The sequence below is a fragment of the Ochotona curzoniae genome, unplaced genomic scaffold, assembly GCF_017591425.1.
Source record: "Ochotona curzoniae isolate NIBS_2020 unplaced genomic scaffold, NIBS_Ocur_1.0 scaffold_3835, whole genome shotgun sequence".
Classification (NCBI taxonomy): Eukaryota; Metazoa; Chordata; class Mammalia; order Lagomorpha; family Ochotonidae; genus Ochotona; species Ochotona curzoniae.
The window spans coordinates 17,623,682-17,642,162 of NW_024467114.1; the positions used below are offsets into that span (position 1 = coordinate 17,623,682).

An 18,481-nucleotide genomic window follows, 5' to 3' on the forward strand; every position below is an offset into this window, starting at 1 on the left:
GGTTCACTTCCACCTGGCCACAATGGCTGGAGCTGAGCTGATCCAAACCCAAGATCCAGGACCTTCTGTCCAGGTCTCCCACATGGGTGCAATGGAGCAAGTACTGGGTCATCTTTTGCTGCTTTCCCAGGCCACAAGCTGAAGTTGAGCAGCCAGGACTGGAACTAGTGCCCCTGTTGGATGCTGGTGGTGCCACAGGTGGAGAATGAACCTATTATGCCACCACACTGGTCCCTCCTACAGATTTCTTAACCATATGATACTAGTTTTCACCAGTTTCTACAAACAAGCTTTCTCCTATAAAGCCTATACAAGGGAAATGCAATTAGAATCCATATTTGTAACTAATCATTCTATTAACTCTTCCAGAGTTAAGATATCCAGCATGCATTACAAACACTTGCTGCTGGGTGCAGTGCGGTACCCTGGTGGCTAAATCTTCACCTTGCAACAACCAGGATCCCATATGAGAGCTGGTTTGCATCCTGGCTACTCCACTTCCCATCCAGCTCCCCGATTGTGGCTTGGAAAACCATTGAGGATGGTCCAAAGCCTTGGACCCAGCACTCACATGGGAGACCAAAAAGAATCTCCTGGCTCCTGGCTTCAGACTGGCCCAGCTCTGGCTCAGTTCCAATCAATATGGCCACTTTCAGAGTGAAGCAGTAAATGTAAGATCTTTCTCTCTCTCTCTCTCTCCTTCTCTCTGTAAGTCTGACTTTCCAATAAGAATAAATAAATCTTTAACCAATACTTGCTGCTGAGCTATTTCACAGTTATTTTCCTGGATAGACAGATTATTTTACCTTCAACAACACATAATTTTCATCTGATACATCACTGAATGCCCTTCTCCATTCACTCCTCCCTCCAAAGCCCACTAGCATAACCCAAGCAAGATCTGTGTTAAACTGGATCTCATGCTTCTCCTGCACTTATCAACTTTCTCCCAATTTTTAGTTTAAACCCTAAACAGCCACTTAGCAAATTTACTACACACAGAGCTCATTTTCTGGCCCCCACATTAACACAACACCTCAATGCACCATTATATTTGCTGAACAAACCTCAGATTCTTTTGCAATCTACACAGTAACACCATTATAAGTTTTATTCCCTACCCCCTAACTTCTTTGAACTAAGACTGAACTTACTGATTTGACTCCTACAATGGAAACAAGAATGACATGGTACCAAAAAAAGAACAACACACACCCCTTAAAGGTTTTACAAGCATTTTAAACAATTATTAGACACAGAAATCAAAACAAATTATTTAATAATTTAAAAATCGGTTCAAATCTTAAATTTTAGAAAGAAAAATAAATATGTAAGACACACGAAGCCTTAATGTTGGTATTATAACACATTCAGAAAAAACTCAGCATTGTTGATGCTACACTGGAGTTTCCACCACTCTTCACCCATAAGGTGTAATCCAATGAAGCCATAACTGAGGGCAAAGACTCTTACTAGGATATTTTCAGGAGAGAAAGATCTCTTCAGACTTTCTCACAGCAGCTTTTCTGGAGCTGTTGCTAACAGTCTCATGGACTGCATAATGAGAGTTTCAAAGTCCAGAAGACTACCCTGATTCCAAAATGATTCTTCCAAAGCAGCAAAAAAATAGCAGGGAGCCTGTAAATTATATCGCAAAAGTCTCTCTAGAAATAATGTGTAAATTGATGTACAGGACCACTGAGCAGTCTGTGATATGGCGACACTCAGAGTGCTAACAATATCATTGCACTGGATCACTAGTTATTCCTGTGGAACATTTTCATTGAGCATTTTTCCATTGCTGTTCTCGAATCAGCATTCTTCCTTTCATTCTACTATCCCATCAATCTCTTCCCCTACTGACTACATCCTCATCATGCACACATATCATGGATAGAGAACTTTGTGTTCTACTATAGCTTGTAGCTGTGCTCTGATACAGAAAAACTATTGGAACAGGGGCTCCTGCCACAGTTGGTGGATGACTAATAGCAGGTGACAGATGGGGATAAAACACTGCAAATGTAGGGTCTCTATAATGTGTACAGTGATGACCATGACACCAACAATGTGCTAAACTTTCACTGAAAAAATGTGCCTCACTCTAAGTCATGTACTTCATATAAACTATCTCAATCATCATTATAGTCCGTAGTAGTAATTTCCCTGTTTTGTAAATGAAGAAACTATGGCTCAACGAACTGAAGCAATGAGCCCAAGGTCAGCCTGACTCCAGAGCCCTCATTCTTAGACAAGATGGCTAATAAATGTGCCATTACACTAGTGACTTCAGGAGTCTTGATAATAACAGCCAAAAAGAAAGGAGGGAAGGAAGTTCAACCCTAAAGGAAATCATCATGGAAAACCCAACTTTTCTTATCAGTGGAAGTTTCAATGATGGCTAAAAATAGGAATGAGCTTTTTAGGTTTATTTTCACAATTTAAATACTGATTTAAACAAAAAACTGATCTTTGGTAAAATGTTTTAAAATTTGTTCTGATCCTGTTTAACATGAATTACATTATAAAAAAATGTGCTAGTTTAACAGACTAAGGCTATGATCACCTTAATTATTTTCAAGAACATTCCACTTAAGGCATATGGTTTTTACAGCAGCAAAAATGTTTCCTTAGAGTAAGTTATTCAAACATATTTCGTTCATTTAGTGATATGTATTTTTAAATTAAATGTCCCATAACCAGAAGACACACACGCACATCCGTATGCACGCGCGCACACACACACACACACACCTGCTATTTTATGACTTGTTTGCTAACCTTCTGACTGACACAAATGAAAAACCACACAAACTCAGAGGAAGGAGAGTTTTGGAAGAAGCTGATTTGTTTCAAGAACCAACTTTTCTCAGGTCGGGCACCCAGTTAAAAAAAATAGAAAATGGCTCCTCTAAAGTATAGTCCTTAACCTCCTCACCCCTCTTCCCAGGACGCAGACCTATGCAGTTGTTAACAGGACCTTTCCTGGGGACCTCCCACATCCCTGAAAGTTTAACACCTCCCTTGGGACGTCACTGTACCTGTAAATGCCCTCATATTCATCTCCGTGGCTGAAACTAACTCTCCACAAGATTACCCGGGGACATTCCTCGCTAAGCAGACGCTATCTACTTTATAAAACCACCCTTGAGACATCCCAAGAGCTGCGGGGGAAGGAGCCCTTCCTCCGACAATCAAATCCTAGAGGCTGATTGCTAATTTCTGCGTATGACCTTGCTTCCTTTCTGTTCTCAGGAATGTGTGCAAAGAGCAGACCTGTAGGTTTAGGTCGCTGTGTTCAGTAGCCTAGGGTGCTCCTGTGTACGTGAACATTCTGCGCATCTGCAGCATATTCCATGCTAAGGTTATATAATAACACACCAGTTCTGCAGCAGGGAGCTTGAAAGAGGGGGAGAAAGGAGGGAAAAAAGGCAAGGAGGGGGTGTTAGCTCAACAAAATGAAAATCATTCCCAGGAAACTCTTCAGGACTTCGAACCATTGAGAAAGGTAGTTTTATCTTAAATACACAACCTGATAATCAAATAGCTCTAAGGATGGGGAGGAAAGTATCTACTAACATTTTCAGGGATTCTCAAGTCACTCATCAAAAAAAGTGTCTACCATTACCAGGTTACAAGAGCGACATCTAGTGGAAAATTGTTGGAATGACAAAAGGTTCGAGCATATAATTAGAGAACCCCTCAAAACCTAACAATGAAATTGAAGTCATTTTGAGGATCTTGTTAAAATGCAGATTCTGGTTCCGTAGATAAAATAGAACTTGTTATTTCTAACAAACTCTCAGATCATGACAATGTTGCCACTCCATGGACCTCTAGACAGACCAGGACACAGAGCATTTCACATCTGCTTGTATGCTCAGGAGAGAAAAAGGAGGGGACACTTAAAAATAATTTCCAGGTTAAAAACAGACCAAAGGGGGTATGTCATTTGATTAGTTTGGTCTAATAATTAAGCCACCAGGTAGGACACCCATGTCCCAACTAGATCAAATTGGTCTAAAACTTAAGCCATCAATTGGGACATCCAACTCCCACATTTAATTGCCTGGGTTCAATACCCAGCTTCAATTCTTGATTACAGCTTCCTGCTAATGCAGACCCTGGGGAAGCAGCTATGAAGGTTAAAGTGACTTAGTTCCTGCCACTAATGTGGAAAACCCAGAATGAGTTCCACGCTTCTGACCTCAGCTCCCAACTATCGTGGGCATCTGGAGAGTGTTCTGACTCTCCAGCCAGGAAAGAAAAAAACACACAAAAAAGTTTTTTAAAAATCAAATTAATTATTGCAATTTAATTTAAACAGATGTATTCATGTTCCTCTTTCACTAGTCATCTCAAAGATACCCTCATTAATTCCTGTCTGAACAGAGACCCTAAAGTTTTAGCCCTTTCCTAAATCTTACAAAAATCATACCTCAAGCCACATTTACAGAAGAACCCTATCTATTCAATAAACTCAGTACACACCGACTTTAGCACTTAATATCTTGCAGGCTTCCCTTCACTGTTGTGTGTTACTTTCCCAGTCTTAAGCTGGACAAGGACATTTGTGCTGTACTGGATCTCATGATTTCCCCCTAGTAGGATGCACCTGGATAGCCTACTGCATTAGTGCTAAGTACACCTACTTGGAATTTCAACATTTGCCCTGCACACCCCTAACAACAAAACAGAATGTGTTCCAACTCTCCATAATCCAGTTCTACATTATTTATTTAAACCAAGGAGCCTGGGCCTGCACACACAGCCACCAGACTGGACTTGAAGCTGGGATGTAATGCGTGCTGTTTCAGAGCAGAGTTCTGCCCAGTCTCACATTCCTCCCACCCAGGCCTCTTCTTGGCTAAAACAGAACACTTTCTTTAATTCTAGGTCCACAGTTTGAGGAGTCACAATACTGATTGCAACACTGAAGGAAATCAGCCTCTCTTCTCCAAAACATGGACATACAAACAAGTACAAAACCCATTTTCCTAGGCCAGCAGAATTCCTCAATACAATTTGTTTGATCTAGGATAAATAATAATTTTTAAACAGCTGAACCCATATTTTAAACAAACAACAGCAACAACAGAATTGAAACTGGGTGAAATGAGGTTGGATTGTTGGAGTCCTGCCTAATTGGCTTCTCCCCAGGTTGTCTCCACCCCATGCCCCAAATACTCCTCACCCCAACTTCTGCGCTAGCCTACCATTCTCACAAAAAAAAAAGTTTGAAAAGCAGAAGCAATAAGTTTCATAACAGTTAACATCTCCCTATATTCCTTCATTTCTGAAGGATAATATTATCTTCCTTAAAAAGAGCTGGAGTCAAAGTTGTGGTGTAGTAAGCAAAGCTGCCACTTGCATTTGCAGCATTTCCTATGATTCTGGTTCGAGCCTCAGCTGTTCCATTTCCAATCTAGCTCCATGCTAATGGCCTGTGGAAAGCAATGGAAGATGGTCCCGGTGCTTATTCACCTGCCACCCATGTGGGAGACCCAGATGAAAGAAGGTCCTGGCTCTTGACTCCAAGACTTCAATCTGGTACAGTTCTGGCCATTGCAACCATCAGGGGATGAAAAATCAATCTCAAACTTCTCTTCGTCTCTCTCTCTCTCTCTCTCTCTCTCTCTCTCTCTCTCACTCTCTCTCTCCAACTCTTTCAGATAAATAAAAAGATCATTCTTTATGAATGCAGCTACAGGGCCCAGTGAGTGCAACAGACTAGTGCCTAAACCCTTCCCTTGCATCCACTGGCATCCCATATGGATGCCGGATCATGTCCTGGCTGCTCCACTTCCCACCCAGCTCCCTCCTTGTGGCCTGGGAAAGCTGTAGAGGATGGTCCAAAGCCTTGGGACCCTGCAACTGTGTTGGAAACCCAGAAGCAGCTCCTGGCCCCTGGCTTCAGATTGGCTCAGATCATGCTATTGTAGCCACTTAGGAAGTGAACCAGTGGATGGAAAATCCTTCTCTCTGTCTCTCCTCTGTGTAATTCTGACTTTCAAAAAAAAAATAAATAAATCTTTTTTTTAAAAATGCAGCTACACAGAGTTCCTTCACTAATAAGTTGGCCTAATTTGGATTCTAACACCTTCTTAGCATTCACAATCAAAAGATTTATTCAAAAGATGTGCAACCTGATTTCCTGAAGGAAATTTGCTTTGAAGTTATAATTAAGGATTCTTGTTATGAGTAAACAACAGAATTGTTTATTTCTCTTCCATTGCTCTTGGCAGTCCTAGAGGAGAAATTGTGTAGAGCAAAATATCACATAATTCTTCCTCACAAGTGGGATTAAGATGGAATATGAAGCTGAACATGTAGCATGATATCATCTACCTATTTAGCACAGGGGGTTCAAGTCCTGCTGCCTCAGTTAGAAATCAGTCATAATAAGTGTGTGAACACTTGCACAAGTTACCTAAGTGTTCTCCTTCTTGGTTTCCCATCTAAACTGGGGATAATGGAAAAACCTACTTCAAATAACTGATTAACATAAACAGATATTTAATAATCAACACAAGTAATCATTCATAAATTGTATTTCATTATTAATAAATTGTTCATATAACATCATTATAATGACAATTAACTTTCTTATTTAGCTTAATAAAATTGAATTTAATTAGTCATGGTACTTTTAGCCAGAATAGTTCAATATACCAACTCATCAACTCTGTGTGTGTTGAGTGTGTGTATACATATATAGAGAAAAGCAAATTTTAAAGGAACCTCTGATATACTGCTTAAGACATATTGCCTTTACTTGTGCTTCCTTCTATAATATCTCAGTGAAAAGAACATAAGGAGTATTTTTCAAATGGAGAAAGTTGATTTTTTTAATCACAAAAGTTTTTGAATAATCACACATATTTATTTCTGTGCAGCAGACTTCCCTTGAACTCTATTACTTATCTTAAATTTAGGAATTTATTTTAAAACAAAATCAAGTCTTTCTAAAGAGAGGCTCAAAAGATAGTGGCTATTGTGCCAACAGCTAGCACATCTGTCCTAATTTTATCTGCCTCTTGACTGCCCAATGACCTATTTTCCTAAGATTGTGGCCAACTCTTAGCAAACTGGTTCCAAAGTAACCAGGATCTTCAAACAAAAAGCTTTGTTTTATTTTAACAAGAAGCTAAAATTTATAAAATGAAAGCAAGCATTCAAAAGTTACCTGGTCAAAACTTTTACAAGAAAAGGGGTAGAATGGAATTCAGACAATCTATGCTTTAATTTGCTGAAAAATCAACTTTTTAATATATTACCTTGTCACTGCTAATTAATTCAAAAGTCTGCTGAAGCCTCTCAAATGTAGTCAAATAAAATGGCAATCCCCAACTCTTCTGTCTCCATTAACCCCCCTGGTAGCTCGTAATGGGTGAACATGATCAGTTTGTTGCAGTCTTGAAGCATTTACTAAAAATTCTTTAAAATGTGCTGTATTTTTCTCGCTTTTCAAAGCTGAAGGAGAAATATCCATAATATTTTGTTCTCAAAAGGCTGGTTATGTAACTTTTATAAACGCCTATCTTGTAGGCTTCTCCAAGATTAACTCTGGAAATCATGTTAGCCATGTTTCATTTTGTTAAGTATGAATTTATACAAATTTCCAAATAAATAGGCTGCTCCAATAAGACAACATCCCTATTGCCTTTAACAGTTGATTTGTGTTGCTATGCATAGTTCTCCTCAAACTGTGTTTCTTTCAAAAACGCTACATTTGGGCAGTGGCTCAATACTGATATTTCTGAAAAAGACATTCAAGAATTTCTACACTGAAAACCACCACAGCATGTACACCTCATTCTCCTTTTCTAAAAATGATTAAACGAAACTTTCCACTAAATCCAGGCGTGCACCAGCTCCGCGCCGAAGGCCTATGGGTAGCTTTCATAAAGACTTTCCCACTTCCACAGAATCTCACCTTCAAAGTTGCAATTGCTAGTTCAACTCCAGCAACAACAACTGGCTTCACCGTTTACTAAACGTCCTACTAGAATCTCAAAATACCTGACAGCATTTGATTCCTGCAAGCCCAAGCTGTTCCCGTTGTGCCTGCTACACTGAGTCTTCATGCCTGGAAGTCAAGGGAACCATTCTTCATCTGGAAGCTTTCAGGACTAAAACAGCTCTAAACTCCACTGGGGCTGGAGAAATTGTTGTTTTATTTTATTTGTGAAGAGTCATTTGAATGCAATGAGTTGAAACCAACGTAGAGGGAAAATCATATTTCTCCATTCCTCAGAATTCAATATGCATCTACAGTAAGGTCACTTATTAGATTTGCTTTCATTTAGAATCATAATAAATAAGCCATTTAATAAAGAGATGATGGAAGTAGGTTATAAGAGTTGTCTTATCTGATAACGAAACTGAAAATGCATCCATCCATGCTGTACCAAGCTCTGAAAGAGCCATTAGTTTGGCTACAGTAACGAAAGTTTATAAGTTTTGAAACCATAAAACTGTGACTCTGATCCAGGTTAGCACATAGGAAAATTGCTTAACTACCTTAATCAATATGAAGAGAAAAAAATGAAAAACATCTAAATACATGTATATATATATATATGCATATACACATATACATATGTCTCTCCATTACATGAATCTGTTCAACAGCAGCCAGCATCGGGTTATCATTAACAATGCATTAATTAAACAAATATGCAATAGATTCGTGTGCCTCTTCAAACTGTACAATCCAATGAGTATCTTAGTGTGACTATGGGGAGGAAAACTCATTAAAAAATGACAATGTATACTATTCATTATTTGATTTTTAAAAGAGGAGTGATGACGGGAGGGGAAGGCAAGGAGGGAGGAGAGAATCCCCATACCTAAAAAACTATATCATGGTAAATAATAACACCAAACACAGTAAACAAAAACAACTCTTCACTTGAGATTTTTTTGTAAAGAGAAGTTTCTCCATGTTAGTAAATCTGTCATGATTTAACAGCACTTTAACTTTTTCTAAGGAATGATAGTAAAGTGCTGCATCTACTCAAACTTGGAGTTTACTGCCTGTCTGAGTCTCCACTAGTGCCAAATTAAATATACAGCACAGTGTCCCTACCAGAAATAACAGCACAGCTTCCTGCACTGCTCCTTGTTGAATAAGCACACAGTGAAGCAAAGAAGAAGCCATTTTATTTAATTATCTAAATAATTTTTTCTTCAAGCTCTGAATTTAGAAACTACTTTAGAGGAAATGCTCAGAAGAAATCCCCATGTGTATTATCTGGCCACAAAGGAGAAAATCTCTTTGAAGGATCTTAGTTTTAAAGTCTCAAGAAACAATATAAAGGAAGTATATCATCTCTGAACGACCCTGGCAGGTAAAAGATGTGATGGTGTACTTACCCACTGACTGACAATTCATGTAATAAAGGAGACAAAGTGTAAGAACAGCGGACATCGTCGGAAATGTGTCAAAAGGAACAATCCATCCATGGTGATGGGAGGGAATATAACTATATGGGAGTACACATTAGGAGTTTGGGAAGATAACAGTAAAGAAAAAAATGAAGCAATTCTCTTCTAATCATGTAATTTTCAGTGAAGAGGCAACTCATTCACCAAGGATGAGGCAAGATGGAGAAAATTCGAGGAAAAATATGAATCAGTCATTTCAGGAAGCACATAAAATATGTAGGTAAATGTGGCCAGACTTACGGGTACAGAAAAGGGATCAGTGGAGAGAAAAACTCATAGACTACGAGGGAGAAGGAGCACAGTAGTATCCTTGCATCCAAACCTACTGCTAATATTGCCGGTCAGCTGCACAGGTGACAATGGTGAAGGCACTGGTAGGAACAGAGCCTAGAGACGGAAACAATGCATCACCAACATCAGCACCAATCAGACTCAGCATTTTAACAAGATCTCTAAACAATTTGTATGCAACAATACTTGAGTGGGAGCCAATTACGAACAGGTAAAGAAAATTGAAAGAGTAGAGGTTAAATAAATTACAGGCCAGGCTGATCTAGGAAGCTGCTGCAAATTTTACAGTCACAGAGATTGATGACAGTAGAAATTACTAGGTCAAAGGAAGAGATGAATAGAACCATATGGCAAAAGTGTTCAGGCAATAATAGATGCCCTGGAAAGCACTGGGTCCTGGTGGTGAATGAGGCTAATGAATGTAAGGAATGATGGGATTAGTTCTGGTCTACTTTCAAGGGAAAGAGAGGGCTGCGGTTCCAGCGTCATTCTCAAGATTTGTTTCTTGAACAGCTCATCTTGATCTTGGGGATCATACTTTAACTGAAGGAACTGCGGTTTTATCTGGAACTTGACAAATTCTGAGTTCACTCAAGTCATGCTGCAGGTAAAGTAGACTAGGAAGAGAGATGGTCTCACAGAAAGTTTTGTGGGCTTCTCTTAGAGCCACACATCAGCATGTCCCTTTGAAACAAAATCTCTATATTTGAAAAAGAAATCATGATGCTCTGAAAGGCAGCTACCCAAGGATCCATACTCATACTAAGAAACATCATAATTCTGAATAAGACAAGAGGGATGCATTGCATTTGAAAAGAAGAAAGACAAAGGATATCAGATGCCAGAGTAAGGAGACAGACAGAAGACAAGAAGAGTGTTATGTTACTGAGGACAGTGAATTCCTGAAAAAATATAAAACGCTTAGAAAGGAAAGGTCTCCTGATCTAGTCAAGATGGAGATTACATCTATAAAAACTTCTGCATCATGCCCAGCACACTAGCCTAATGGCTAAAATCCTCATCTTGCATGTGTCAGGATCCCACATGGGTGCTGGTTCCTGTCCAGGTGGCTCTGCTTCCCATAGAGCTCCCTGCTTATGGCCTGGGAAAGCAGCAAAGAATGGTCCAAAGCCTTGGGACCTCACCCACGTGTGAGACCAAGAAGCTCTGGGCTCCTGGCTTCGGATTAGCTCAGCTCCAGCTGTTGCAGCCACTTGAGGAGTGAATCAACGGATGGAAGATCTTGCTCTCTGTCTCTCCTCCTCTCTGTACATCTGACTTTCCAATACAAATAAATAAATCTTTTTTAAAAATTCCTCCATCACTTAGAGTTTTCGCTAAGATCAAATATAGTATAAAAACTCCTCCATTATTCTTCAAAGAATTCATACAGTTTCCTGTCCTTATGAGTATATTGATAGATAGGTCTCCTAAAACATGGCAGATAAAGAGGCCAATATGGGTCACAAGCTAGAAAGTAGAAGAAGACATGCAAATAGAACATTTTGGCTACACACAGGCTATGAAATGCAGGGATTACCATAGTAGCCATATACCTAAAGGGCATCTGTTACATTAAAGGAAAAATGGTAGTCTTTTTTTTTAAGATCAGCTATTTACTTTCTCATATACTGTGCTCCCATCTCCAAAACTCTTCCTTCTAAATAGAATTATTTGTTGAAAAATATACCAATGTTTTAATGAGCATAATCATAAAATTATCAATCTTTTAGGTCAGGTACATCCAACAATCTGTGTAGTTGGAGGTGAAATCGTTATCTCAGGTCCACTGGCTTTGGTTTAACTTGCTTATTCTTTAAGCTGGCAATCAAGGTGGCATTGTGGTATAGTAAGTAAAACCACTGCCTGCCTTGTTAGCATTCTATATGCATACTGGTTTGAGTCCACTGCTCTGCTTCTGATCTAGCTCCTAGTTAATGGCCTGGAAAAGCAACAAAAGAAAGCCCAACTGCTTGTGGGAAAGCCAGAAGAAGCTACCGACATGCCCAATTGCAGTCATTGTGGCCATTTGGGGAGTGAACCACGAACCAACTCTTCCCTAGTATCTCTATCTTTCTCTCTCTCTCTTGCTCGTTCTCTCTCCCTCTGTTTTTAAAATAAATAAATAAAACATTTTTACAAAAATTACCAAAGAATAGGCACGAAAAGTGTACCAGAACATAATCAATCTGAGGAGAACTGAAACTTTGTCTCACACACACACACACAATCTAGGGTCAATAGTTCAGAAAGGTATGTTCTGTATACTCCATGCCTATGATTATTAATAGGGTTCAGCAAGAATTGAGGACAATGAGCTGGGCAGGCTAACTATTGATACCATCAGTCTTCCATTACATTCATTCAGCTTAAAGCTCTGACAATTCAAATTAGATGCAAAGCTGTAATTATTATATAAAACTGAACTATAATTATTCTGGAATTCACCCATAAAGATATTTCCCAAAACTACTTTAAAAATTGAAAACAGACTAGGATCTTTATCTAAGCATATCTAGGGCCCATCTTGCTATGCTAATTTCACTCAAGCTAAATTTGCATTTATTCCTTAATCACAGTTCTGAACCAGTTCTCTACCAAGAGGAAATAAATTAATTCTGTAACTCCAGAGGAAAGAACCTAGTACATCTCTTATTTCCTACAGATAATAAAGCTAAAATCAATTAGGATGAAATATACCCAGTTTATGTGATTGGGACAATTCAACCAGAAAAAAATACATTATTATCTTTGAACTCATAGGGAGAGAGAAAGACTGAAAGAGAGATCTTATGTATTTTATCTTTTGAAATAAAAGCCAAATATCCTGAAATAATTAGCAATATAAGCAGGATGGCTTAGGTGCTGATGTCTAGGAGGAATAGCTGAAATCCGTAAGCAAAAATAATCTGTTAGCTTTATGGCTTACTAAAATGAACACCTGCTATGTTATATGATTTCAAATTTTACTATAAAGGCTTCTAAATCTGAAATGCTTTCTCCATAAACATCAATTGCTGATGGCATGGATTTCCAGTATTTAAGATGAATTCTCACAAATCCTACATTGTCCCTGGTTAAAATATTCTTGAGAGAATTTCCACTCTCAATGTTGTGTATATATTATTTGATGAGACCCCCGAGATATAAACAAGTTTGATGGAAAGGAATTAAAGAAAGGAATTGAAATCACAGCAACATCATATCAAAGACGGTGCAGCAAAAACGCAGGAAGATCTGAAAGACTATTCAACATGAAGGCAGAAGACCAGAGCTGGAGGTACATCTATTCAACCTAGACATCAGATTTCTTATTTGAAAAAGAATAAGACAGAATCTAATCATCTCAAGCCAGTGAAAAACGCAATGATTTCTATGATATAAGATAGGCGTGGGTGGAATTCTGGGGTTGGTCATAGAGAGGAATCAGAAAAGCCATATGTCACTAATGGTGGTCATAAGATGCCTGGTAGAGAAAAGAGAGGAGACACGAAAGCAAACTACACTGCAGTTGGGATTCTACTACATGAATGGCTCAGGATGTAGAAGAGTAGTGCAATCACAGTAAAGCTTCAGATATAAAGAGACTACAAAAAGAAATAGAAAAGAATCTTGGGTTGACACTATGCTACTGTTTTCTTCAAATTTTTTCTAGAAAAAAATGAAATTTTTTCATTTAATTTAAAAAGCTGGGGTTTTGAAAAATGGAAAAGAAACTGTTTTCTCCCAAATAAAAGTTCATTTTTTTAAACCAGGATAATTAGCTGTGATGACACGTTTCCTGACCAGTAAAAAAAAAAAGTTCTCTGCAAGGAGAATTAGAATTAAGAGAAATATGTTAACGCTGACTCCTGCATTCAATAGGTAAAAAAGATAAAAAAAAAAAATAGATAAAAAAAGATGCCAACTCTGAATTTCTATTGGTGATATGAGATACAATATGCAATACAGTTCACAAGATACAACAAATACATTCATAAAAACAAATGAGATATGATACAACAAAGCTCCACAAAAGTTAGGGGTTTGGAAGAACAATGAGAATTCATGCCTTTTTTTATTTTTGTTTTTGAAAGATCTATTTCTTCATGTATAAACTAGCCAAAGTCCAGAAATTCTGAAAGCAAATTAGACACTTAATAAAGAACAGCCACTCCTAAGCCTTTTGCTTTGCTCCAAAAATGAAGATCCATCACACGCAAATTTTCATTTTCCGCAACTCTGTGAGAATATTATTATCAGATGGGGTAGGTAATGCTGATTTTATAACCAACATGGGTAACAAATCATGCTTTATAAATGGGCTACAGCCAGTGCCTCTTTGGGTAGAAAATAAAGGAAAACTTCATGTGAGCCCAAATGTCACTCACTTTCAGCAAGTTCCTTTGATCCATTTAAGTGTCCTGTTACTAATCTTCTGATGAGGAAATATGCACAACTCAGAATTTAAAGTGATGGTCAGAGCTTTGTTACAGCCAGATCCAGAGAAACCCCAGTGGTGGAAGGAGGAGTAAAAACAAGAAAAATGAAAGTGATTTCTTTATCACTTCCCCAACTCCTAGGAATGTAAAAATCACAGAATACAGTGGTCCAACTCCAGACTTCTGTATCTTACCTGGTAAGGAACAATACTGCCGTGAGCTGTACCCCAACGTTTCGCTTCCATTTGGCTAATAAGGTAATTAGCAGCAACCTGGGTCAAACATGCCACCTATCAGAAAAAAAAAAAAAAAGGAAAGGAAAAAGCAACTGATTACTCTGTTCTTAGCAAAATATTATAACACTATTCAATCAGATTAGAAAATAAATAGGCATCTGTACTTTCCACACAAAAATAAACAGTACTATTATATTCGTGAATGAGACTAAGCAACGGTCATCTGAGAAATACGAACACATGAACATTCTGCTCCCGTAGCAGCTGAAGGCAGAGGTTGACCAGATAGATGAAATTTTGATCCAGCCTTCAGTATCAAAGACACAAAAAGTATAAAGACAACTTCATCTTTCCAGCTATGCCTTTTCAATTTACATCATGATGACACAAAGAAAGCCTCTGTCATCCCTGAAATGGTGAACCAAAGCCAGGTGTAATATTCCTCTAAATTTCTCGTTGCATAAAAAAAATTTATAATAAATCTCCCTTTTATTGAAGTCAGTTTACGCATGTTTTCTGTTACTTTCTATCCAAACATTCAGACAGAGAGGCTCAAGAATATTTAACTTCTTTTATTAATTAGTGAATCATCCTTATCTAAATATTAATGTACCACTCCCAAAGGGGTCCTGGTCCCAAACCTCGTTATCATACTCCCCCCTTCCGAGCACCACAGATCTAGTATATGAATCACCTAAAGCCTTACGGTCAACTTTTCACTCTAGCAGTATTTTTGAACAGATTTTGAAAAGCCTACAGTAGATTAACTTCATCTGAGAGTAACAGCAGAAGGATTTAACGTATAACATGATTCCTTGTGTTGAGGTACATGGATCTTAGGTTCTAATGAACAGTTTGTCTGCAAAGACCCAAACCCCTAGAAGAAAGTGAACAAATGACTTTACATAGTTTTCAGAAAAAAAAAATGCTTCTAGTCTCATTGCATAAGCACCATATAACATAAAAACTTTTCCCTTTCTAGAACAGCCAGCATGACTGGGAACCTAGCAAGCCAGCAATTCAAACCCAGCCCAAATGAAGACTGGCTCCTGGAACAACCCATGGGTCATTTTTCAGGGCTCGGTACCCTTGACCTTTCCCTAGCTAGACAGCTGCGTCTCCTGCAGGAGATGCCAACAGACCTCAGCCTACATGACTCCCTGTGGCAGCGGTAATTCTCCTTCACTTTATTCTTAGGATTTGTACTCACTTTTATGTTCATTTACTGCTCTGTCAAAATTGGAACTGCCTTGTGGCAGCTGGTTCTGCTGTACTGCCCAGGTGGCAAAACTAATAAACTTTGAGTCATCCACTTCTGGACTTCCATCTGGTCTTGGGCATTTGAACATCGAGCACTCCAGGGCTCCCTGGGGCTGCCTCGTACTAATCACCATTTCACAGATCACTTCTGTGTCTTTCAAAATGGAAAATCAAATCAACATTTTGTTGCAAAAATGGCCTGGAAGGGTAGTCCAGATTCACAGTTTCTAATTCCTGTTGACCTCTAAGTAGTTACATAACTATGTATATACAATTTGACAATTAATCTTTAAATATACTCTCTAGAAAATCTTTAGCATTTCGATTAAACCAATGATTTTGTTTCTAAAAATCACAGTTTCATATCAAACTGAAGCCCTTATATATAAATAGATAATATCTTAAATTATATGAATTAAGCAAAGGCCAGCAACATCAGGCAGGCAGTACAAACATTGAATGAACACAATTTATGAAATGGTGAATAATTTTAAATTTACTTGCAGAGTCTACACTTCTGACTCTACCATCTCTTTTAACAGTCTGGCACATAAAAAGACATATAGGATGCAATGGTAGGTCTTTCCTCATGATGTGCCTTCCTGCAATGAGGAAATTTTTCTGAACACAGGGAGGGGTCTTTTCTGTAAGAGTTACTTCTTTGATCTAACTATGTTGTGGTTCTTTTTATATTACATATTTATTCTCTAAAATAAATCCTGGTGAAAGTCACCCTCTAAGGGACTCTAATGCTCATGAAGGGCAAGAATTCAGATTAACAAAGGTAATTCCTTACCTTTGATTACTTAATCAGTCACAAATGACTTGGGATTTCTGTTTCCCTAATTTCAAAGTCAACAAAGTCAACAGACCAATGCAAGAAAGAGCTACCTGAAGTAGTAGGCTGGCTGAACGATCACAAGTTGACCTATAAATCCTAAGTTAATCAACACAGTTACCAGGGATATGCAAGGGCCAGATTCTATGTTGCATATCAACCCGGATATCTCGTTTTTGAGCCAATACTTTATTCTTTCCTTATATTTGTTAATTTATGCTTTTTTCACCCTGACCCATTTTGAGTGAATTTGAATGAAAGGTCAGAACTCAACTCTTAAATTATTTCTAACTGGATTACTATATCCATTTCCTCCATATCATGGTAATTCAAAAAAAAGGGGAAAAAAACAGCCTTGTAGAGTCTGTAGATTTCTGTTGGGCAAAAGGGTTAAATAACATTTTAAGCCAGCTGCTACCATAAAACAAAGTGTGAATTGTCAGTGACTACTCAAGAGCAAAGTGGGGGGAAAGGAATTCTATTTTAAAAAAAGCAAAAGGGCTAAACTTAGCAACTCAGTGTTTAAAGGGGTATTACAAATCTAAAAGTAATCTACTATTTACAGGCATGTATTTTAAGGCAGGAGAGGGGGAGAACCTCAACAGCTATGATGTGATTATGTATGAAAAAAATCAGAGGTTTCCTGGGCAATTAATGACAAATTTTCCACAAATTAAAAGAATGCAGGATGTGACTTTTAGGCTAATAACTACATACTGTATATTTATTCTAAATATTGCATTAGATCATTGCTTTTATCCCTTAAACTTAGGCTCATTATTTCATCAAGGGCACACTGTATAATTTGCTCCAGAATGTTGCCTTTACATGGTTTCTACTAAACAAGAAAGCCAACTTTGGTTTAGTAATAATCATTCTGACAGCAAAACTAATATTTTAGTTTTTGTAGTGGGTCCTGATAGCCTTTGTATCTAACCAGAAAACCAATGGAGTGGTCAAAGTAGACCTCAAAAGGCACAGCTCCCTAAAGGCTTAAGGAGAAACATACTCACTTAGTTCCCAAAGCAGCCCCATGTGTCTATCATGACTACATGTTTCATGTCCACTCAAAGAGGATGAACCTGCAATAACACTCTTTCATCTCCAAAAAGCAATCAAGTCAGACTGATAAAATTGAGAAAAACAAGTCTAAAACAATAGTTAATTGCATTAAAACAGGAATTTTTTTCCTCCTGTCCCTTTGAATATACTCTGGCCTCCACTAAGTTAAGCTAAATCCTAACCATTCAACCTGAATGTACCCGAACATATCTATTCTTCAGATTCATTTCAACATATTTTCTGTTAAGCCCCATTTACCCATTACCTAATAAAATATTATCCCTGCTTCTGCATGAATACAATCACTTCATTTATCTGACTCCTGCTGCATTTTCCTTGACCTATAATTAGAATTACAAGATGTGAAAATTATCAGGACCTATATCAATAATTCCTAGATGTACATACGTATCATAACATCTAGGAAATTCCTGGGCCTCACCCCAGAACAGTTGAGTCAGATTCTCCAGGGATAAAAACTTGGGCAAAAGATCATTTAAGCAGAACACAATTAGTTGCACAGCAAATTCAGGAGCCAAAACCTTATAAGTCTAATCAAATCCTTCTATATTACAGACAGAAGAGAGAAATAATGTATCCAAGGTTACATTTCTATTTACTAGAAGTACTTTAATCCAGCTCTGGTCCCTCCAAGTTACATGTAATCTGCTCTGCCTACTGATTCAAGGTAGAAATTATTATATTCACACGGTATGTGGTCCGACCTTGGAGTGCACGCATAAGGATGGGCCTCAGTTGCTGTTGCCCATGCAGTGGACAGCAGCCAAGTTGCACACGAAGTGCATAACAGCCAGATCATCTAGATCAACAGAGAAAACTGAGTGCCACATCAGAAGACAGAGAGTGGAACAGCTTGGCTATTGATCCTCGTCAAACTATGGCAGCAAGTGTCTGGGTGTGAG

The 18,481-nt window shown here is 38.2% G+C and overlaps 1 protein-coding gene across 1 annotated transcript in view; it reads right to left on the reverse strand.

The window, feature by feature from the left end:
- Positions 1-18,481, reverse strand: part of SUGCT (succinyl-CoA:glutarate-CoA transferase) — a 497,234-nt gene that overhangs the window by 377,204 nt on the left and 101,549 nt on the right. Inside the window, exon 9 of the mRNA XM_040964993.1 lies at positions 14,357-14,452. Within this exon, the coding sequence (XP_040820927.1) occupies positions 14,357-14,452 (96 nt within the window). The remainder of the gene's footprint in view (positions 1-14,356; positions 14,453-18,481) is intronic.